This window comes from Ambystoma mexicanum, chromosome 7p (genome assembly GCF_040938575.1).
Source record: "Ambystoma mexicanum isolate Mex_15411 chromosome 7p, UKY_AmexF1_1, whole genome shotgun sequence".
NCBI lineage: Eukaryota > Metazoa > Chordata > Amphibia > Caudata > Ambystomatidae > Ambystoma > Ambystoma mexicanum.
Window position 1 is genome coordinate 807,107,635 of NC_090939.1, and position 24,962 is coordinate 807,132,596.

The following is a 24,962-nucleotide window of genomic DNA, read 5'->3' on the forward strand; positions in this document are numbered from 1 at the left end:
CGGCACTTAGGTCATTAGGCCTGTGTTTACCAAGGAGCTGAGGCACCAATCAGGTCCAGGGAGAGGGAGGGAGGCGGACTCTGTATATCCAGGAAGCGGGCATGGGAGTAGAGATCACAGGTGGGAATGGCGTTTGCCATGCTGTTAAAGCATGGATATTTTAAAAAATGGCCAACGCGGGTGTTGCTGGTAGCGGGAGCTCTGGGCACTCACCTGGTCACTGCAAATGGTGGCTGTGGCGCGGATCACGGTCCAGCCATCAGGTAATTAAGCCTGTCTTTACCAGGGGGTTGAGGCACCAATCAGGTCCGGAGGGAGGGAGGCAGGCTCTCTGTATCCAGGAAGCAGGCATGGGAGAAGGGATCACACGTGGGAATGGCGTTTGCCGTGCTGTTAATGAATGGATATTTTAAAAAAATTTGAACGCGTGTCGCGCTGGGCGCAGGAGCTCTGGGTACTCACCTGGTCACTACAAATTTGGATCCAAGTGTCTAGTATGGTATTATTAATTTATAAAGCGCCTATACACAGGCAAGTGTTTCAAACCGCTCATATGAGTGTACAGCGTTTGGCATAAAGTCTTAGAAATGCACAAGTCTTATATGCCTCCTATACTTATGAAATCCTAAATTGAACTCAGATTGGACTTTGATGTGAGGTTTCAATACCTACAAAAGGCGTATACACGTTTTACAATTCGAACATGTACGAGATTTCGCAAGAGTTTCAAAACACACTGGTGTAAATCTTCCACATGTACACTTTATGTATAAAATGTACATTAATTCTGGTTGCGTATTGGACGCCTCCTATACACATGAAAGCTCATATTAAAGTGGGCTCAAACGTGTTTTTTAAGACATGCTCGAGCCGTATAGGACTTCTACTCTTCACACCTGTAGAAATACTTAGTCTAACACAAAGTAACTAATAGATCACCATCGTTTTAGTCTCAAAGCGTGCATGCTTGTCTAAGTTATCGCGCACTGATTTCCTTCCAAGTACTGCAGGTCCCTAGTCTGCTGGAAAGAATTCACCAGAAAGTAATGAGATATAAGATATGGAAATCGGTATAGAAGGGAAGGTGAGGAGCTGGAAAAGCGGTGTAATAAGTGATTCAAGTGTTGGGAATATGGACAAAGGGACATGTTACTTTCAAGAGGGGAAGTCAGTTTTCTTTGCACCTTTAATGCAATATGAAAAACGTTATGCACAAATGTTGCATCTTACATTGCTCATAGTTTAAACCTTCACGTCTGTAAAGAGTGCCTTTCTATGTGCACTACACAGGTTTACTTGAACAGCAGTTGAATAAGTATGGCTGAAACAGAGACAATGGGCCGTTCCATGTTGCAGATCATTACTGCTCAGTGGAATGCAGGCAGCGAGCTGCAGGTGCACAGGCAGTTTCTCATGCTCACGCGCTTAACTGGTCTTGCTAAAGGAAACTTCTCTCGGCAGAAGCGTCAGGCCGGGTTTCGCAAAACCCTCTTCCCATGGGAGTGGCTCCCACTCAAGGGCAGAGAGTCCAGAATTCTGGGTGATTTACCCGTTCTAGGGCGTGTCTACCCTAGGCAGATCCACCTGTTACTAGGCATTTCTGCACAGGAGTCAAAAGGGAATGGTGCAACCTGCTTTAATCTTTCGGCATCGACTCCCAGGCTCTGATTATTCTGCTCCAACAGAGCTGAAAGCTTTGGCTGTACAGACATGGCACCGCCCTGCCCCATTGCACAACCTCCTAAAAAGAAGTGAGTAGGCCAAGGCAACTTAGACATTACCACCACCACCCTTACCTGGTAGAACTTCAGACGAGAATGTCACAAATTTGGAGCACGGCATGGCTGCGGCATGGCTTCTCACTCCCCATCTGGGCAGCCTGCAGACAGTGGTGTGACCAACTGCCTACAGCTGCGCTCCGAGACACTGACATATAAAAGGGGTGCCAATTTAACCACATAGCAAATGTTGACCTTGGGAAAATCAAACCTTGAGTAGCTTGGGTGCTTTGCACAAGAAGCAGGAGTATAGAGAGTCCAGGCTGAATCGTGTCTCATCAGTGAATGCATGTATGGGATTGATATAGGGTGAAGCTAGACAGAAAGCAACAGAGTGCTTTACAACAACTAAAAAAAGAAAACCTTAAGCACTGGACTGATACTTGCGTCATCGTTCAAATTATGGATCATCAGCCAAGGAGCTGTTCCTTAAAGGGCAGGGTCCGCCGTGCCTTTAGGTGTATGATGAGAAGGGGTAAACTTATGTGCTTGAAGAACATTCAAACTAAAGCATGCACTGACAAAGCCAATTGGATGGTCTTTTACAGAAAAGAGTGTGCCAGGTAGGGGAGGTGTGTATAGAAAGGGATGGGAAACAGAACCCTTCACCAGAAAAAAATTGTCTTCTTTAAATTTAGATGCGTGCAGGGGCACAGCCCTAGGAGGATATGATCTCTGACTCTGCCCACCGGCGCCACTCCGTCCTCTTTTCCGTGTCCACGGGAATGGACCATTTCACCAGTGATCCTGGGCTAGGCCCCTGCCCTTGTAATTCCACAACTCTTCCCCAAATTTCTATTTTTTCTTCTCTCTCCAGTTTCTCCTAGATTGTCAGAGAACCCTGTCCTCTGGTGCCACGCTCCTCCCCAGCACATGTCGACGACGGTGGGTTTTAGCAGCTGTCCGGCCTGCAAAGGTTCATTCCCCCCATCAGATTCCCACGTGCTCTGCCTCTGGTGCCTTGGCACCGAACACGCCTGGAAGGGTTGCAAGACTCTCCTAGTCCTACTGCTGAGGGGCCGCAAGGCTCTTGTAGCGGGATCTCCCTGAGGGGCTTTGCTCTACTATGGGGACCACTCCCGAGAGGGTGCCTAAACGCAGCACTACTGGCGTCATGGCAGAGGGCACTCCAAATCCCAGATCTATACCTGAGGTGCAGGGAAGGTCCGAGCCTTTGCTTCTAAGCGTGCATGCAGAGACTCGGCCTGGCTCTTCAAACACCATGCAGCAGGCATGTGGCGTGGGGCATGACAAAATGGCCACCTGGCCAGACATGATGGCGACTCGCCCGTAGCCTCCTCCTTCCGGAGAGCAGGCATGGGATCTAGATGGTACTAGACCACTCCAGTGACCTGGTCCATGTCATACCCAACCCCACCTGCACAGGGTAGGTATGCAGCACCCAGTGGGGTGTGGCAAATACCGCCAAGACCTCAGCAACCAAAGGGCACAGCTCCCATGCCTCTAGGCTTTTCCCAGCATACGAGGATTGGTTCTTTGAAAAGTTAATTACCCCATGAAATCACCACAGATGGGCACTATCCTCAGGGGAGTCATGAAGGACATGCTACCCCCCCGGCACCACCTCAGGCCTTGGCGGTGTTGCAGACTCCGGTCCCGGTTCAACCCTTGGTTCCCATGCTCACAACAGTCATGCAGGCTCTGCCTCTGGCACAGACTCTGCAGCAGCCCCAACACTTACAGTCAGCCCATCACAGCTGTCCGCACCCAGCACACCTCCATCAGCTCCAGACCCACAGGACACATCGGGTGACACGGACGAGGAGGAGGAGGAGCAGGATACTCCCCCCGTCAGCTAAAACTTTCCACGAGAGGCTAGCAGGTGTATCAGAATACCTGGGGATTCTGCAGCCTCAAGTCGAGAAACCTGAGGTGGGGGTTCTGGCTGAAGTGCTCACCATTCCTCGGCCACAAGAACTGGCATCCCTCTGCAAAATGATGATGAATCACTTTCCAAGAAGGGATTGGTGAAACCATACTCCACGCAGCCTACCAATAAACAGCTGGATACTGAGTATAGGTAGACGGAGGGCGACTCCCTCTTTCTGTCGGTACACCCCCCAACTGCATTCATCAGTTGTAGCTGCAGCCTCCCTATACTCGAGGGCACAGTCTTAGTCAGTGGTGCCAACGTCAGCGCTCCTCGGGAAGGAGGAAAAAGCTGTTGGAATCATATGGCAAAAATATCTACTTTAATGCCAAACTTCATCTGCGCCAGGCCAACGTGGATGCTATGCTGGCAGCAGTGGCCCAGAAGCTGTGGAGGGATATTGCAGACTTCCTCCCAGAGCTCCTAGTGCAGTCAGAAGCACTTCAAGGCTTGATTGGCAGAGGCCAAAATTGTGGCCCAAGGTGATATGGAGTCTACAGTGGCTCACATCGACACAGCAGGTAGAACGATCTGTATCGCCACTGAGAAGGATGAAGGCTTGGCTCAAGGTGACCAAATATAACCCTGATGTGCAGGAGTGCATTCTAAACCTGCCATTTGAGGTTATGAGGATGGCAAGAATGGTGTAGGAGGCCATACCACTCTTCAGTCAGGGATCTTGCCTGAGGTTAATTAATTTGCAATATCCAGCTTTGCCTGCATTTCTCAACCTGAGCTTCATTTACCTAGTTCTGTTAATGGAGTTCAGAACCTGCAAGCAAAACTTAGATTCAGAAGCATTGTGGGAACTGCTTACCAGCTTACATGTTGTAGTCTACTTTGTGCAATGGGGTCTTTTTAACAAGCTGAGTGCAGCTAACAGGTATTCTTTATTTATTTAGCTGTTTGTCTAGTGCAACATGTTACCATCCAGCTGCTTCACAGACATTGGGCCTGATTCTGAGGTGCGTGCAGTAATGGAAAAGTGCAGTGTCTGAGATAAAAGACACTTTTCCATGAAGACATGTATTCTGATGCAATACGGGAGTGGCAGCTTGACAACGAAATGTGTGTCACTCCGGCAAAGCCGTCGTTTACGGCATGGCAACAGCCTTTCCTACCACCTCTCATATAAGGTGCTGGCAGGAACTGTATTCTGAGGCCAAAACACCCATCCTGCAAAAGCCTAAAGAGGCGTTCATTAACTGTACCCTGGGAGGTGCCATTAAACTCCACAGCACACTTTTATACATAACGTTTCTCAGACTGCATCACCACTTTTCTAGTTTAATGAAAGTTTAAGAATACTTTCTTAAATTAGAAAAGTGGCAGTCTTTTGAGAAAAGCTCGCAATGCCACTGGAGCACTTTTCCCCCACAACGTGTGATATTAGCAACTTTTTCTGCTAGAAAGCACGACATTTCTGCTCCAATATGTCCACCCACATCAGAAGGATGGTACTGGAAACTGGAGGGGAGAATGTGGGCTTTCCTCAACACATTTAGCACGAGCTCATAATCATGCCCCTTGTCTGCTTTGCACAAAAGGGGAATGACATTACTGTGAAACAGCATTACAAAATGTGACGTAATACGTCATGGCATAACATAACATATCATAAAGTGGTAGTATTACTAAACCACCATTATGTTTAAAAATAAGGGTGTTAGGATAAACACATATACAACTAAATTTGTATGATCTCATGTGTGCCTTGGGGAAGAAAGGAGCAATGACCAGGTTATACTTGGGCCCAATAGCACAAAAGCACAGGATACCGAAAAAACATGGAACTTCAAATGTTACAGTCATGTTCCCAAATGTTTACATATTGTGAACCATTGACATTATAAAGATACTAATGTTCATGCATTGCTAGAAGATAACAGGCATCTACCAAGTCAGAAAACCAAAGCACATTCACTAGGCGGAACACAGCCATGCTGCAATGGATCAATTAGAATCTATTTACGATTTAGCAAGCTGCTCAATGACTGAAGGATTCGTGATGAGTTAAAACTCCCATAAATAAATAAATAAACAAACAAACAAACAAATAAATAACTAAGCCACCGTCTATCTAAGATGAACATACAAGAGTTCTGGCAGAGAAGTCCTGTCTGACCTCAAAACATACATTTTATTGGTCTAAGCCAACTGAGCTCCATGATGGCCACCCTTTCAGAGATCCTGTTCTGGCTCTCCTTACCGGGTGTCCCGCAATGACAATTATTGATGAAGGAGTTAGCTGCACTTCTGATGTGTGAAAAGAAATTATTCTGATTTGCGGACAAAAAGCCAGAGAGTTGTGGCACACATTACCATGCTTTGTGGGACCCAGCATTCTGGGCTTCCTCCCAGTGGCCCCCTAGGACTGATTGGTTGGGAAAATTCTTCTTCCCCACACATCTGTAGGACAGAGGTGATAGAATTGACTGCATGAGGCTCCTAATATTACCGGTGTGGGTGTTCGCTGCTGACCGACACTTCTTGGGCTGCTTTAGCAGCAGAATGGTCTGTGGTGCTGGAAGGCAAGTAGAGGAACCTCCACCTCTGGAGTCGAGTATGATGGCATTGGAAGGGAGGACCCCATTCATGGGATGATTGTTGGCCTCCAATCTAGTTGGTTTATCACAGGGCTGCTGACTAATTCACTCCTGCTATAAGAAATAGCCTGGCTGCTGAGAAGCAAAGCATCTTTTGAACCTGATTGCACTGATGTGAAGGACGTAAAGAATGTTAATGCAGGGCTGGAGAAAGTAGAGTGAACAGAATCTGGTGTGGAGGATAGTGCCGAGAATTGGAAATAATAGCATGATTGTGTGGTGTCCTTCATTATAGACTTACACTAATGAGTTAAAGGTTTGAGGACTTGGCCAGAACAGCAAACATAAGAATTCTCGCCCTGCCAAAACCAGTGGGAGTGCAAACCATAAAAGTTAAGGTGCAACCATTTTTGGGAGCGGCTGTGTAATCAATAGGGTAGCAGGCACCAGTAATGTTACAAAAAGGCTTCCACCTCCACACCAGGGACACAGGAGGCGAGTGTTCAGAGGACGCCATGATAATCACAGAGGCTGAAAACCCGGGGGTGAGAGAAATAATTCTGGAGGCAATGGCCAAAGATTAACCATGCAGCGTTTTGCAAGAGAAAGGTGTTCTCTTTCCCGACCTTTGCAGTGATTTCCAAGACAGAAGACAGGAACTACAAACTAGTAAAAAAGGAGCTAATAACTTTGGGGCTCAAAAGCCTTATTGTTGACTCATGATAGATTACATGTTTCCTATAATGGGAAGAATCATATTTTTACACAAATCAAACGGGAGCAGATTCCTTTTTTGTGAGATCAGAAGGGGTGGCAAACTGATCATTGTCATAAGTGTTCTCATTGGTTGTGGAGGGTGAGTTTGGTAAGTGGCTCTATGGAAAGGGAGGGCTGCCATCTTTGTAAGATCACTGATAGGCTGTCAAAGGGGGATATATTAGCAGAGTATTAACAGTGATGGTCTACTCTGTCCCTTCACTTATTCCCACTCTCTTTGTGACCACAGTTGCAGGGAGATTTGAGTACATATGTTAGGTGACCAGAAAATGATGTTGCTATATTGACGATGTTGAATGAGAGATTTTAAGGCTATGGGGTGTTCTGATCAATGGGTTGACCTGTGTTCATTAGGGTGGTCTTCCGTGCCTTTCTCTTCATATTTACGTGCGATGTCTTTGCCAATATATAGATGTGTAAAGAAAATCATGTGCTGTCAATTAACTTCACCATTAAAACTTAACTTGGCATGAGTTATTTATTTATTTATTTTTTTTGCCCTAGGGATGACACTGATAATTAACTGTACTGGATATCTTGGCCCATATGACAACACTTTGTCCATTTCATTTTACTGGCTAAAAATAAACACAACTAATGCTGATGATGTTGATTTCTGTAACCGGTGCACAGAAGAAACCCAGGAATGGCCATGCGAAACTGAGAGTTGGATGAGGTAAGCGTACAATCTGATTGATAGGAAAAGCTACTGCGCGTATTTCAAGCTCTGCCCTTTGAAGCCTAAGGTTCAGTCCACTAGTCAATGTGTTCTCAAATAAAGTCCTCACATTAGATAGAAACACGACAGGAACGTATTGCATATATATTTCCTTTTTTTACCTGCTCTACTTTCTAGATGTGCATTTTTTTGATTTAAGGTCAAGAGCTAGAATTGAGATATATTACTGATACCTACCTTATTATGCACTTTGTCACTGATGGCAGAAAAGTGTCTTAAATAAACAATACCCCAACATATTCAACAGCCTGAATGAATAAGTTGTTTAAGGGATTGTAGAATGTGCACTGTGTTATGGGGCTTTGCAGATTACAACATATATATTACCACATAAATAGGCTCCTATCTTTGTATCTGCCATGGATTCAGTATCATTATCATTATGTCCATCACATTGGCTTTCTCTCCAAAGCTCTCCCTGAAGATTTCGATTTCCGACTGTCAGATGCTTCGATACTTATTTTTTCTCCTTTCCATCATTTTACCTGAATTGATGGTAAGTGTTTTCATTTAGCTATTTTTTTGTATCCATCTATGTTAATTCCTTGAGTAGATTCGGGTGATTTCGGGACTATGCCAGCACCGATTTCAGACAACATCTGTCTGGTTGGCTGCAATTGCTGTAACATGACACCCCCAGCCTCTTTGTCAGTATGACGTTAAATGCTGCGGAGGCATTTTAGTCATTTGACTGCACCTCCCTTTTAGTGTGTCCAGATTCTTGTGCTTATAGCGTTCATTATATATTTAGAGCACAATACCATTCTGAAAAGTGTATTTTATTTAAACAAAATATTCATAATTCGCAGTGAATTAAAAGGTAATAAACGTCACATACTCAGACACACTTGTAAGATACCCAAACCAATAGTCCTAAACTAAGATTGTGTTTCAAAACAAGTAAAAAAAAAACACGCATTTTCCTATGTCCTAACATTTATCTCCAAGCCCTGGTATGGATAGTCCTTGGCATTCCTCTCTCAAACATTAACCCATAAACTCTTATTTTCTACTTGCCTAATGCCCCACGATACAACCTCTGACACTGTACTGTGTAACCCCTTACATTTAACCCCTATGCGCAATCTCTGCAGTAAGCTTTTCATGTTTGTTTTGATATGTTCCTTCCGTCTTTTGTCTTATTCAAAAAAAGTTGCAAGATGTTTTGCACCTTCAAGATAGTTGAAAATATGTTCCATTACATCTACACAATGAAAGGAAGCTAGTGACATTTATGTTCGGTGTGGGCCTTTCTCTAGAATAAATGATAACTTCTATTCAAGCTTCAAACTCATATGAATGCACAGTTTACCATTGTTAAAGGAGTTGAAAAGGGTCCTATACAAGCCGAACTCTCTTTGTATAAAAAGTTCTGTAGAAGAAGGGCTGGTGCATATGTATCCTTAACTTATATCAACTCATCCATTAGCTCCGGTATCTCTAAGGATGCGATTTAGAGGGTGGAATGTTCTCAGACCTGTTAGGATCAGTAAGGCATGCAGGCAGCAAATAAGACATGATCCTAAAACACTGGCAACAATATGTTGGCAATGAAAAGGACAAACATTTCAGAAATTAAAACAAATCCTAGGGGATTTCTATGCAAGGTGCCTCCGACACCTATGTTAAGATAGAGAGAAGTCTCAAGTTCCCCATTTTATCATTAAATGTTTCGGTGGTGTACAGACACAATTTCATTCAATTGTTTTTGTTCAAATTTCCATCTTTGCAATCCTATCTTGACTTTGAGAACGAAAACATACTAGATTTACTTGCTAAATGACTCTTGTTGCATTTCATCCTAAAATCCCTCCGAACCACACTCTACACTTGAGGGTATTGAAGTCAACCTCATCATAAATAACATGGTGCATTTCATTGACCATTTCTGGAAATCACCCATACATTTTCCACATAGGCATTTTGATTGGTTGTCTTTCAATATCTTCAATGTCTATGCCAGTTTTCACTTCCAATTTAAAACTATCCCAAGTATACGTGTCCACCTGTTGCGGAACCTTGGACCATAATATCAACGGCAGTTTATCAGGGTGCTCTGTTATTGATTTGTCCTTTGATAACAAACAGGTTAAATGATGGAATTTTACTGCATCTTAATTTGTTTTAATGTTGCTCAGTCTGAAAGAATGTTGATTTCTTAGTGACACATGTCCATATGTAAATATGTAAATATGCACGTCAGTGTGATAATTCATTGCACTGTTACAGTTCATCCCATTTGCCATCATCGTTTAATCACCAAACATAAACATGCCACATTTCAATATGGAATTTTAGATGATAGGGAATGTAAAAATAAATTCTAAATAAATTCTAAATATATATATATATATATATATATTCAGTGCAAAAAACTTTGTTAAAGGGACGTTATGGTTAAGTTGCGCTACTAAAAACCTATGAAATTCAGTGAAAAAAACTTTGTTAAAGGGATGTTATGGTTAAGTTGCGCTACTAAAAACCTATGAAATTCAGTGAAAAAACTTTGTTAAAGGGACGTTATGGTTCCAAGTAAAACCGAAAAACCCTTGAAATTCGCCAGTTATGGTAAGCTAAGCAACCATAACTCGCTCCACCACCGTGCACTGCTAAGACTAGCACCCAGGACATCAAAGATGACATCACACCGCGAGTGTTCTTAGGACACATTCAACTTGAGCAGAGTGACCCAAATACTTTTTTTGCAAAGTTTGGTGAGGATCCGTCCAGGGAGAGCGAAGTTATAAGCCACCCAAAAAGGGCTCTTCCTATGGAAACAGCAACTTAACCATAACTACATGGCCACTACCCTGGCCATGTAATATATATATTTGCATACATTCATATCTATGCAGGTGATATTATTTCATAGTCACTACTACACTGCATGTTGGCTTTCACACAACCATGAGCTGTATTTGGGTTCTTATATTCCAGTGTCAAAATCATTCGGTGTGCTTCAAGGGCTTCTAGTTATTCTAAGCCCAACGCCTGAACTCCAGTTTAAGAAAATGTATTTGATTCTTCAACAAATGTTTCAACCCAGTTTTATGTCAATGTTGGTTTGCATGATTTAAGTTTTCCAATTGCATACAGTTCATCAGTAATGTTGTGACCGTGTCTCTTTCTCAAGTGCTATGGCTATTGAAATATGATATATTTATTTATTTATTTATTGTGCATTTGTAAGGCACTTATGCATCAAGTAATTTGTGTTTCAAAGCACCCACAGGGCAACACGGATAGAACGTGGGAATGAAAGGCATTTATGACAACAACAAAGAAAGAGGTGGTCCTACTAGGCCATGTGAGCATTCAGAACGTGCAAGTGCAGAGAGAGAAGGGGTGAGGTGGGGGGTTAAGTATTTTGGAGTACCACAAAGGGAAGTGCTAGGCAATAAGTTGCAAGCAACCGTTAAGTGCCAGGCAGAGATCATTTGGTAAGAGTTGACAACTGACAAAAGCAAATAGTGCAGGCCTGTGAGATAGCACAGGCCAGTGGGGACCCAACAGCAAGTGCTGCGAGTGGGCTTAAGCTGAAGGCTATTGGGGGGATGCCAAGGCCCAGAAGGACATATAAGGGCCCTGGTCACCAATATCAGCGACTGTGGGGTTAGCAAGGGAGGAAGAGGGGGAAGGAGGAGGTGAAAAGGGAAGTCTTGAGAAGCTTCCGGAATTTTATGGAGATCTGGCTCAAGACAGAGAGGAAGGGGAGGCTGTTCCAGAGGAGGGAACCAGCCGAGAAAAGAAATCAGCCACCAAATGTCTGTTTAAAGAAGTGCTTGACACACAGAGAGTTGCATAAAGATCTGGAGGGAGAGTATTTGATGAGAGCCAGTTGTGGATAGCATTGTCTTGAATTTGATCCTTGCAGCAACCGGGGGCCAGTGTAGAGATTTTAGGACTGAAGAGATGCAGTCCCTGGGCTTGAGGCCAGGAAAAGTCGTGCAGCCATATTCTGGATAATCTCAAGAGGTTATAGAGAGGAAGAGGGTAGATTGAGGAAGAGGCTGTTGTAGTAGTCCAGCCTTGAGAGTACCAGAGCTTCTGGAGACATTGAGCTTCTGGGGGAAAGTGAGGGAAAGGAAGGATTCATTTGAGGAGGTGGAGTTGAAAGTGGGCCTTTTTGCCAAGTTCCTGGATGTGAGGGAGGAAGGAAAGAGAGGAGGCGAAGATGACTCCAAGGTTTCTGTCTTCAGAAGAAGGCGAAGGGGGGAGTCCATAAAGGGTGGCCAGAGTGAGGGGAAGAAAGAGGGAGCATGAGCCCCAATGGGAAGGATCTCAATCTTGGTTGCATCGGAGAAGAGATCATTGGAGGCACACTAGGATTGGATGGCAGATAGGCAGTCAGAAATGATGGAGGAAGTAAGGAGACGATCAGAGGGTAGTTTGAAGAAGAGTTGCGTGTCATCTACATAACACTGGAAATTAGGGGAGTAAGTGGAAATCAGATGTGCAAGCGGAGCAAGATAGATGTAAAGAACCAAGGAGAAATGTTGAAACCCTGGGGAATGACTCAAGTGGCGATAGAGGTAGGAGAGGAGAAAGAGCCCAGAATAACCTGGGAGGGACGGTCGTTGAGGAAGGAGGTCAGCCAGTCCAGCGCCCGCTCCCGAGATACCAAGGGTATCGTGGAGCCTTTTTATGAGGATGGAGTGGTTGACCGTATGAAATGCAGCGGAGAGATCAAGTAGAATGAGAACAGCTGGAGATTTAGGATCAAGAGATACTAGCAGTTCTTCATGGGCGTTCAGGAGAGCAGTTTCTGTGCCTCCGGATGCTCGGAATCCATATTGATGGCCGTGTAGGCAACCGACAAGCTCAGTGTGCTGGGTCAGTTGAAGGAAGCCTAGCTTCTCCAGGAGTTTTCGAAGGTAGGGAATGATAGAGATGGGGCGGTAATTTGCTGGACAAGAGGGGTTGGCAGAGGTTTTTTCAGGAGGGAGTGCACAAGAGAGTGCTTGAGGAAAGAAGGGAAAGACCCGGTAGCAAAGGAGTGATTGCAGAAATCAGCCAGTTCAGGGGCAATGGTTCCTATTTGGTCCTTAATGGTTCTGGAGGAACAGGGGGAGACCTGTTTGGAGGAGACCTTCATAGACCGAACAGCTCTAGTGACCCCATTGAATGTGATAGAAGAGAAGGATGAGAGAAAGGCAGAGGGTGGATGGGTGGCCATAGGTGGCAGGAGGATTGGGGAGGAGAGGGGGAAAGGGAAAAGAGAGTGCTCAGGATGTTCTGAGGTTTTGCAGTGAAATGTGTGGCCAATGCATTGCAAAGGGCTTGAGGGGAAAGCGGTGAGGTGAAGACAGTGGAAGGGTTGGCCAGCTCCTTGTAGATTTTAAAGAGTTCAGTTGTGTTGTTGGATGCCCCAGAGATGTGGGCCTGGATGTGGGCCCTTTTCTTGCAGTGACTAGAGAGTCAGTATTGCCTTTAGAGAAGGCAATAGGCCAGTTTGTCAAGGGGTGAGCCAGAGGTCTGCCACTTCCGTTTGGCAGCTCTGCACATATTTTTCAGGGCTGTAAGTTCACAGCCGTACCAGGTTTTATGCTTTTAGGCATGTTTCAGGAGGATCCTCATGACTGGGGCAAGAATGTCGAGAGTGTTAGTGATGGAAAGATGGAGGTTACTGAGAATGAAGTCAGAGGTAGAGTCTGCAGCGGGCGGAGAGGGAGGGATTAAGGTGGATGCGAAGGCAGCAGCTGACACTGGATTCATCTGTTGGATGTCCGTGAACGAGGTTGGGAGAGCTCGGGGTGGTGCGGTCTGACAGCAGAGAGCACCAATGTGGTAGGAGAAGAGGGTGTGGTCTGGCCAGGAGTGTGGGGTGATGAGTGGGGCAGAGAGCAGAACAAAAGTGCCAAGGCATCAAGAGTGTGTTCAACTGAGTGGGTAGGACCAGAGGGAAGAATGGAGATGGAGAATGAGGTGTAGAGGTCACAGAAGAGAGTGGATGCCATGATTGAGGAGTCAAGGTGGATGTTGAAGTCACCCATGAGAAGTAATTTAGAGGTAGATGTGAGGAGAGATGAGGCAAAATCTGCCCATTCAGAGATTAACAAGGTTTTGGAGCCAGGTGGCCTGTAGATAGTGTCAATGGTCAGGGAGGAAGGGAGAGAGATGACCAGCTTGCAGACCAGGCACTCGATGGAGGAGTATGGATGGGTGGGTATGAGGGCAGAAGGGACCCACTCGGGGAAGATCAGGGCAAACCCCGCTGGCATCACTGTTAGGGCAAGGCTTGGAGATGATCTTATGACCATCAGAGAGAAGGGAGTCAAAAGCAATGACTGAGCTGCCATTGAACCACCTCTCGGTAGGAGCAAGGATATCAAGGTCAATGTCTTCAAGGAGGAGGCAAATGTTGGCAGTGTTTAGTAGCCGAGCAACCAAATAATATATATATTTTTTAAAACATATTGCATATATTAATTCTACATTGTACATGGAGAGTCGGAATAAAGTTACGTTTCTAGCAATACAACTTCTCACCTAGGACTTCTAGCATGCTGTTTAACACACATGTAACTAAACTATAACTTGCACTTGATATGTGGATCACTTACTGTTCCTTGTTGGTAAAAGACAAAAGAAATAGCCTTGGGCTGAGCAAAAGGGGCATAGCCTGAGGAAGAGTCAACACACGATGCCAAACCGCCAATTCTTTTTCATTCCAAAGTAAACATAAATCAACAGCAACATTTTTTTTCCAAATGCAAACCATAAATCATAATCATCACTACGATCATCATGCATATTTAGAGAACACTTCTACTGACAAGTGGACCAGGTGGACCATGGCTCCCCCGACCCAAAGGGATGGTGGATGGTGATGGGGCACTGGCTCCTCCCCTCCATGTCCTACTCAGGGGGCATTACTGGGAGGCAGCCCCTTTTCCACTAGGCCCAGCTGCACCCCGTCCCGTCACCCCCGTGCAGAGCCATGACCCGCTGTGACTCATTCCAGCTCCATGTTTCCATGATCCTCCCCCACCTGTAGCTCTCTCCTCCACCCCTAATTATAAGGGTTAGTGGGATGGGAAAACGACCTCCCTTCACCCGGTGAGTCCTCAGGCAGTGCACTCCGAGCACGGCAGCAACACTCACCAAGGGGACGAGGCAGAAAACTCTGCTTATAAGGACCTCAGACTGGTGCCACCATGCCAGCCCCCACACCGAGCCAGCACCCTTGAAACTGCTTTGGCCTTCTACACTGGGGGACCAGTTCCAGCCGGCCTCCATGGGCTGTGGCCAGGTTCTTTTAGCCTAGTATTTACCAACAAATAGATACACATTATGAAACCTGTGGTATTTGCAAAAACAACTCTCAAAATATTGTACGACTTGCTGCCTTGAAACCCCTACAGATCACTGATGCACCTTTTTCGAGCTTGGGAATGGATAATCGGGTATACCCATTAGCCCTTTTAAAGGAGGGAACCAATACATCTTATAGACTATGGATTTCATCACCCAATACTTGGAGGAGTTTGGTATAAGAACACCACCACAGAGCACATTATTAAGCATTTAGTTTCCTAATTTAAGACAGTTGTGCTTCCTAAATAAATACTTATGGATTAGGGCACAACATGAATATCAAAAGTGCTTAAACACCTCTGAAACTTACAAACACTCTGTACCTCTGTTTACATACCACCAAAGTGGAAAGGTTCAATCATACCCTGTAGAACCTCTCAATAAATTTGGTATATGAGGAGGCCCAGAATGAGGACAAATTATTACCGAGGGCTCTGTTTGCAGTAAGGAAGATACCTTGACCTTCATGTATTTACTGTTTGCACTGGCCCATGGGCAGGAGACCTAAGATGTCTTAAGCAATGCAACAGGGCACTGGGCAATTCTTCTGGGGTACTGCAGAACAACTTTGCTTGGTGAGGGGCATGGTCCGCCAACATTTACAGGCTAGCCAAGAGAAACAAAAATACCTGTATGACCGTTGAGACTGCTTGATGAGCTCCGAAGTCACTGACCAGGTCTTAGTTCTCCTTCCAACTTCAGTGAACAAACTCGTTGCCTAGTGGCATGGACCAGTTCGAGTCACCAGATAATTAAAGCATTAAACTGGATGACAGCCAACAGAGTTTCCTGGTCTTCCACAACACTTCTCTGAAGGCGTGGTAGGACCCAGATGACCCTGCACTCATGATCAATACAGATGTTCATCCAACATCTGTTACTACTACCAGCCAGCAGAGGATGGTTATGAGAACCTGTAGCCACATCAGGATTTGTATCTGTTCAACTACTACCAATAGATCCAGGATGTCTTCTTGGATGAACCTGAATGAGCCAAAGGTTTTGTAAATAGGATCCTCCCGACCTTTGTTCTTCACCTGCCAAGCCACTACATAAACAGGAAAGACCTTGAATGTGTCTACTCATAAGAGGTCCTGTGACAGGCCATGTACTTAGGGGCTGTTCACTGGACTTCATATGCTGGTAAACGCATTGCCACTAAAATGTATTTACTAATCAAACTGGAGGTGTGAAAGGGTGACACCCTTTTATAATAATGCTGCATGTGTGAGTAAGGCAGACTGTGTTCCTTCAACTATGCAAAAAGGGACCTAGGGGATGGATATATGGTGGCATCCTGACTGCCTTTGAAAATTAATCGAGGATAGTGGACGAGTGAAGGAAAGTTGTGATTTTTGGAGTTCTCAGGGGTGAATCTTTCAGGTTTACAGGTCCTGGGTATCCAGTCAGTAGTTTAATCATAAATGCATATTGGAACCTATCGACGGCTAATACGGAATTGTTGTTCCAAGGATTTTGGATATTTTAGTTAGCTGTTCGGATTCTAAAACTCCTCACAATTTCTGTATTGCAGGTGACTTAAATTGCCAATGTATCAATTTATACCAGAAGGATCACTTTAATAAACAGTTTTTAGAACCTAAAAGAGACCCCACGCCCCAAACCCACTTGGAAACAACTGGGTGGATTTCATGAACATATGGGCTTTATATAGGTTAAATGGTAACATTGAAGGTGATTTTCCATTAAGACCATCTTGGCATACTGGACACCGATGGACAGTATTAGATTATGTTTTTACTACCCTACCTTTATTTAACCCATTAAGGAGTTTTATTTAATTCCCACTCAGGCAAGTGATCACTCTACACAGTTCTGTTATTTTGAAACTGTTCTAACTAAACCTCCTTTATTACCCTGATCATTCATTGCAAATCAGGCAGAAAACAGGCTGATGTGGAGCCCACAGATTCTATTTAATTTAAAAAAATAATTGGAGGAAGTATTCAACCGCCTTTTGAATTTTCAGAAAAATGATTTGTTTTAGCCAAAATAATTTTACATTTATCAATACTATTTACTTGGATTAAAAGGGGGCAAGATCGGGAACTCTTACAAGACGACCATATAAGTTTGACTTGACCATTCAGCACACAAAACATGAGTTTTGGCAATCTCTAACGATACGGAAAAATAATTTGTCTCCAGGAAACCGAAATTCTAATAAACAGATAAAGCAACATTTTTAAAACTGGATGAAGAGCTAGAAAAGCCATTTATTACATAGGCATAGGGAGATAATGCTGTCATTTCCGGCACAAGACTGAAGCGTGGATTCCTGGAGACTAACAGCACTCCAAATGTATAAATGGCTTTGCAATCAAATCTATCAGCCTATGCACGGACACAAAATTACCTCTCTGTATGTGCTAATTGTTGAAATGAGGATAGTTTAATTCTCCCTGTAGTTAAATGAGGTTGGAGTTTAGAGTTTGATTTTGATTGATAAGTAAGATGAAAGTTTCTCGAGGGGCGGGTCTGGACGGTCTTGCAAATGAAGCCCTCAAAAAGTCCCCTGTTCTTTTGGCTAATATCCTGTTGAATTTATTAAACCAGGTTGTCAAACTGATAGCGGTCCCAAAATCTTGGAAAAAATGATATTTTTTCCCAATAGTCCCATGCCTTCTGGATAATTGTGCTATGAAAATTTGCAGATTAGGTCATTTACAATCAGTTTTCAGGATGTTTATTGGGACTGCCCCCAATTGCCTATTGCTCAAAGTTTTCAAGTTAAGACATGGAAAAGGGGAAGGACAATATATGTGGATTGTATAGACCTAACAGCTGCATTTGATATGGTAAATAGAGCTGTAATATGGAGGAAACTATCGATATGGGGAATCCCAGATGAAATCCTGGGTCCCTTTGAAGATCTGCATAAGGAAACCTGTATACGAGTCTGCCTGAATATTAGTGGACAGATTTATGAGGAAATCCTATCCTTCCAGGGCCTTCGCCAGTGGTGTGATCATCACCCAGCTTTCTTTAACCTACCCACATCAGATATAGGCAATTAAATGAGGTAAACGGTTTCCTTTTCACCAAAATATGAGGCAAAGAAGAAAGAAAATAAGAAAACTTGTTTCCAGATCAACAAAGCACATTCCTTTTTGTTGGCAATTGAGTTGTAATGATAAAAATAAGCTATTTTTATAGCACTTTCGCCAAAGGGTAGAGCAAAGATATCTGCACACAATTAATGATGCTAAACTGGAAGTTGCAAAACAATTAATTTATCTGGGCTATTCTCATTTGAGTAGATCATCCAATGTCAACTCATTCAATAGATTAAGCACTGAGGCTTGGGTCTTTTGGCCCCATATGCTGAGGCTCAATTCATTATTTTTCTATTGCCAATCATAAAGTATTGCAAGATGAAGGTAATTCCAGTATTGATTTATGATGCAGACATCTTTTTTATTTTGAATATCTGCACATATGGGATAAGACTGAAGGAAGAATGTGAAGGACATTCCTGTGGCTGTCAGTATGTGTTCCTCTGTCCGTAATTAGGCATGAATTGGGTTTGATATCTATTCCAGCAATAATTAGGTGCAGTTTATATTATTATTTAGTAAGATCGAAAAATCCCCAGGCCTATTCTTTGAAGATTTGAAAAAAGGTCTGGATGAATATTCTTCAATTTAAATCAGCAGTAGACCATAAAAAGTAATTATTTTTGCATTCAGCTGGACGTTTATTTATTTATGTATTTATTTATTCACTTATAACGCGCAACGCAGCCTGCAGGCATCGGGGTGCACACACACACAGGACAACAACTAGAACGTGAAAAGAGAGACGAGACAACAAATTAAATCAGATAAAGCAGGGGAATGGATCTTTTTTAAAAGGTTGTTTTCAACCTTTTCCTGAACCGAAAAAAGTTTGTTTCCTGCCTTAAGTTCCCATGGGGGGAATTCCACATCTGGACTTCCGAGGACTGCGAAAGATCTGCCCATCCCCCTTGTGCATTTGAAGATGGGGCAGGAAGCCAGGGCCTGGTCCGCTGAATGCAGCTGTCTACCTGGGAAGTATGGAGTTACCGCTGTCTTAAGGTTTCCATGCAGGCAGCTGTGTACAATGGTGCAAGATTTAAAGTTGATGTAGTCCTGTATGGACAGCCAATGCAGGTTTCCCCTGTGTTTGGAGATATGCTCCTTCCATGGAATCCTTTTAACAATTTGCACAGCATCCTTTTGTATCCGCTGGCACTTCTTTATACTGGTAGTGCTGGCTCCAAGGAGTAGCGCATTACAGTAATCCAGCCTTGGTAGAATGACTGCACTGGAGATGATAGCCACATTTGCCTCTGTTAGGAGAGGTCAAATGTTCCTAATGAGACGGAGATAGTGGTTACAGTTTCTGTTGATCATTTTGACATGTTCTTCTGAATTTAAAGAGGCTTCAAGAGGGACTCTGAGGGTTTTTACGTTAGTCGTTTTACCTTAAGTTTCTGCAGATTTGCAAAAAAGAAATGTTTGCTGGCTGATCGGTGTAACACAAAGACTGTTATTTCTAAATGTTCATGTTTTACTCAGTGTAATCTCCAATAAATGAAAATGGGAATGAGCCCACCCCCGCCCCTTCACCACCCCATATTTGATTACAATTTCTGAATGCCATTCTACAGCAAGCAGTTTTTAAGAAGAATTTCTAGAATCTGGCTTGGTGGACAGATATTAGGTGGCCCACCTAGTTAGAGTGAACAGGTGAACTCTGAGAGGTTTCCCATAAAATAATCAAGGTAGCAATGGAGAGCATATCCAGAGAGTGTGGGTGGAATCAGGGGTCCAGAATGAGTCCACACAGTGAAGTGCACACTAATTCAATTTACACAGGAATGTACAAAAATACTATACTTATTCTAGGCCTCAAACCCACACTAAAAAACGAAACAAGCAGGTTTTAATATCTCACAACACTCAATAATAATGTAAATACAGTCATCGTAGTTTCTTAAAATGAATTCAATTACTTAAATCAATATAAGAAGGTAAGTAAGTGATGCAGTAAGATGGAACCACGTCACGAGATACATGCCCTAGCTTTAGATGTCCAATCCATATGAAGAGTGCGGCCTTGTGTCCACATGTCACAAAGTTTCACCCCAGAATGTGTCTGATGCATGTGAACTACTTATGTTAGTGAGTGTTCAACAGAAGAGATGCAACAAAGTTACTGGTAGGTAAAAATATGTTCTTTTCTTTCAGATTTCACTGCTCGGGTGAGATGAGCAAAGAGCAGTGGAATGGAAGGATACAAAGACACTTGTTCTCAATGTTATCCTGTGAAGGACAGGGGAGACATAATTTGCATTTAATTACCCCCCTGACTCCAATTTTACCAAAGGACTGGATTGATCGGCTGGGGGTAGCTGGAGGTTGGTTCCAGTGAGAGGAACCCTGGAGCTGCCGTTCGTGTGAGGATTCTTCCGATCAAGTCCAGGAGCAGAGTGCAACTCTGGCCAGTGGAAAAATACTGAAAGCACCAATGCAGATTTATTCAGGACACTTCACAGGACGGGGTAAGGAGGGTTCCAGCAACGGCCGCTAAAGACAGACAACGACAGGCATCTGTCAAGTTGCGTTTGAAGACCTTCCAGAGCCGGATCCTTTGAAGTTGAGAGTCGGAAAATTGGCAGGAAGGCGACTTTCACCAAAAGCTGGTGAACACCGAAGTTCTGGATGCAAACACAGAACGGTGATGGTTCTAGCGACGTAGCTAACTGGAGAGCTGGTCAGTCCACTGGGGGATCCACAGACCCTTCTAAAGTCTCAGGGCGGCTGGATCCTCAAGAACACATCGAGTCTGGTTGGTGCCATCAGTCCATGGGTTGGACCATGGCACAGGGTCTTCACAGATCAGGTAGTCCAAAATGGCTTCACCGGGCCAGATGCAGGCAGGGATTATGGGCCATTTGAGGAGTCTTCTTTTGATCTTCAGTTGTCTGTACTTCTACAGAGGAATCTTGGTTCCAATACTGAGATGAAGAAATTCCTGTGGAATCCTCTTCTTATTCAAAGTCCAGCCTGGAAGCAAGTCCAAGCCCACCGATGGTAAAGATCTGCCCCATTCAAACAGCCAGTAGATGTCCAATCATGGACAACAATTGGTTTCACTCATGCCCCACACCTAGACTGCTTGGTTCAAGGAATGTGGAATGGGACCAGACAGCCCCTCCCACTTCCTGAGCCATGTAACACACAACAGCATCACTAGCTCGAGAAAGTAGCAGCTTTTCTGGGCAAGTGCATGGCAAGTGTGGCTAGCGAACATGCGAAAAACGTATACGTGCCCATTTTAGTGCACCAGCCACGTCTAGTAGCCATGTGCTGTAAACACGTATATGCATCCTAGAAATATCACCAAAAATCCCTGTGTAAAAAGCTGGGGTGATACAAATATATCCCCATTGCACTGCATTGTAAAATACTGTGTGCAATGTTAAAAAGTTACAAAAGTGTAAAAGTCAAACGGGATACTTAGTTTCCCAATACTGATAGTATGAAGGACTGATCAGTTTACCCATAACAGAATGGGCAAAAGGGCGAGGGGAGTGAAGCTGAAGCATTCACTTCCCTGTAGAAATGCAGGACAGGTTGAGAAACAAAAGCAACATGTTTGGGTGTTCATAGAACTACGGAGGCAAAGTTGCCAAAGAGAAATTGTTCGTAACACTTGCCCCACCCAGATTAAGGACAGGGGAATGAATCCACCACTGGATGGGTTTTCAGTTCCAGTCAGTTATACATCCCAGACAGCCCATCACCATTGCTGTGTTGTGCATCTGGCCTATGCTCAATAGTAAAGTCAAAGCCTTGAAGGCGTATAGACCACCCGAGAAACGAAGGAGTCTCTCCCCTCATATTCATTAACCACTTAAAGGGCATATGGTCAGCATACATAGTGAAGTGAGTCCCAAGGAGGTATGATCTCAGGGTCAGAAAGGCCCACACTATGGAAAAGCACAGTTGCCCAACTGAGCTTTATGTACTTAAGCTGGCAATTAATGACATTCATAGGATGGTCCCTGACTTTGTCTTCTAACTGTGAAAGGAGAGGACCTATCCCAGTGTCACAGGGATCTGTCTGCACAATAAAAGGTCACTGGTAATCAGGTGACATGAGAACAAGGGCCTGAAAAGGTAATCTTTAAGGCCTTGGATGGTCTTCTCACAATCCTCAGTCAGAGAGACTTTCTTGGGTTTCATATGAGTTGTGGTGGCAATGAGAGGGGCAGCTATGATTCCATAGCCTGCTATATGAAGTTTCTGTAAAACCAAGTGAGTCCGAGAACATCTCTCACATGGAGTTGGGTTGTGGGGGTTGCCCAGTATTGTCAGTCTGTACTCTGCTTGGAAGAGGCTGAATAATGCTCCCACCAACCTCATTGCCAAGGTAGGTCATTGAACCCTAAGTCGCGTGTCTTTTGTAGCCTCTTCCCTCCCCCTCTGCTCTCCCCCCCTGTCCTGTGTAAGCTAGGCACTACCCATATTGCGGTCAGGCATAGTAATGTGTAGTTGCCTGTCTTTTGCAGCCTCTTCCCCTCCCCTCCCTCTCCCTCCTCTTCCCTGTGTAGCTAGGAACTACCCCAATTGCTGTCAGGTGTATTGATTGTAGCTGCCTGCCTCCTTCAGCCATTTCGCCCTTCCCCTTGTTTGCCTCTTTCATCTGTCTTTTATCTTAGCACTTACTCTTAACACAGTCCCTTGACTTCTGATAAAAGCTTGTCTGTCCTCCCCCCTCCCTCCTTGTTTTCTCCTCCTACTCCCTGCCCAGCACTATCTTGGTAAGTCGCTGACCCTTTTAAGATAGTCAAATGTTTTGTTGCTCTCCTCTTCCCTTCTCCCCTCCCTCCCCACCTCCCCTCCTCCCTCTTGCACTGCAACAATTGCTGCCAGGCATAGTTATGTTACTGCTTGTATTGTTTCTCCTTTTTTTTCCTTCCCTTTCCTCTCCCTTATGGTTCCATGCACTTGTATTGTCTGTCATGATTTGATAGCTATTTTTCACATTCTGATTGCTTTCAAGGACCTGTAAGAATGTTACTGTATTTCCCCATGCTCCCTCCCTCCTTGAAGCGCTTTGAAGCACATTGTGCATAGGCGCTATACAAATAAACAATCAATATCAATAACCCTGACCAATCTGGCACTTTGTAGCCTTTATGGTAAGGGGGCCGTGCTGAAGAAACTGCAACACAATCACAAGGTGTCCAGCATATGCTTCCCAAGTAGGGCTGAAAATTAGGATATCCTGATATTCCATGTAGCATTCATCTAACTCACTCAGGACATGATTGACCAAACTTTTAAAAGTGTCAGCCTCGTTCGTTAAGCCAAAGGGTACTACCCCGAACTGGTAAAGTACCTAAGGTTTTGAGAATGCTATCTTCTCCTTGGTATTTTCTGTCAGGGATATTTGACAATACCTTACAGTAAGTTCAAAGGTACTGGCAGCACCTAGCTTGTCCACTATCTCATCGGATCATGAAAGGGGATGAGCCTCTGTTTTGGTGGCAGCATTAGGAGCTCTGTAATCCACATAGAATCTCAAATCCGAGGTTCCTGCTTTTTGTAGCAGAACCACTTCACCAGACTTAGGAATACTGGACGGCTCTATCACCCCTAAAGCCAACATTTTGTTGACTTTAACCCTAATGTATGATCTTATTTGGGCTGAACGAATGAAACTCCTACATCTTGTAGGTCCACCTCCTCCAGTGACAAAGTCATGCTGATAGCAAGATGTTAAGCCTAACATTAAGGAAAACAAGGGGGAAAGTTGCCTCAGCAACACTTTCACCTCAGCTTGCTGTTGTAGATTCAGTTGAGGAGACTCAAGGTCCCTTTCAATGAAGCCATAAGAAGGGCTGCTCTGGGAAAGGTTAGGGAGAGATTCAGCTGTCGCTGCCCTCCTGAAACCAGGAGCAGGGCTCCCATTTCATCCCTAAGGATGAAGTACTTCAATCTATTTATATGGAATACTATCAGAGCTTTTCTATGTCTTACAATGTTCACTACATAGCTTACCTTACAGAGTCTTTCAACTTTGTAAGGTCCAGACCATGAATTTGTGATCAGATTTTCCAAAAACAAGTATGATAGAAGAAGTTCCCATTTCCTTCTTTGGGGCTTCCTAAGGGCTCCAATCATACTTTGGAGAGTTTCAAAGAATCTCTCTCTCAGACCAACTGATTGTGGGGTTATGTGAATGACAACTGATGAAACACCTCATCCCCGTCCAGAGGGCCTGGCAATTCCTGTATTTGAAGCTGATGCCTGAGTCAGGCTCCACTTCATCAGGAAAGCTACCCCTAGTAAAAGTATCCAGAAAAACTAGAATAACGGACTTGGCAGTCAATATATTCAGTGGGTTGGCTAGCGGATATATCTGTGTGATCAGCAACCACTAGGATAATCATATTGCCTGAGGATATCAAAGAGTCCAGAGGACTAGCAGAGTTAGCCACTATCTCAGCAAATGGTGCACACACTACTGGTAGGGGTGCTAATTGATTCTGAATGCCTGTTTCACTTTTGCCAGAGTTCTGATAGAAAGTGTGACCTATGTACTGGTTTTCCACTGAGAACCCATCTTGGGCAAACAGGATTGCTTGGGTGACCACGATTGAGTTATCTTGATATCAAGATGCACTGCAAGAGGAGCGTCATTCACCAACTGCAGGAGGAAGGGCCACACATCCTGATGAACCACCAACCTCTAGGATCTAGAACCACTACCAGAACCTCTGGAAGAGCCTTGAGACCTTTGTAGTCTGGCCAACTCCAACTGGTGATCCCTGTCTCTCTGTTTCTCCATCCTGTCAAACCCCAGCTTAGCCATTTTAAAGTCTAACTCATGTTCCCTAAACCTAGGATTCTCTCTCT

General features: G+C 44.2%; 1 protein-coding gene across 4 annotated transcripts in view; it reads left to right on the forward strand.

Annotated features, from left to right (window-relative positions):
* Window positions 1-24,962, forward strand: part of LOC138526330 (interleukin-18 receptor 1-like) — a 756,409-nt gene that overhangs the window by 491,180 nt on the left and 240,267 nt on the right. For all 4 annotated transcript variants that reach the window (XM_069636931.1, XM_069636933.1, XM_069636934.1 and 1 more), the window contains one exon: window positions 7,497-7,668. In XM_069636931.1, the coding sequence (XP_069493032.1) occupies window positions 7,497-7,668 (172 nt within the window). The remainder of the gene's footprint in view (window positions 1-7,496; window positions 7,669-24,962) is intronic.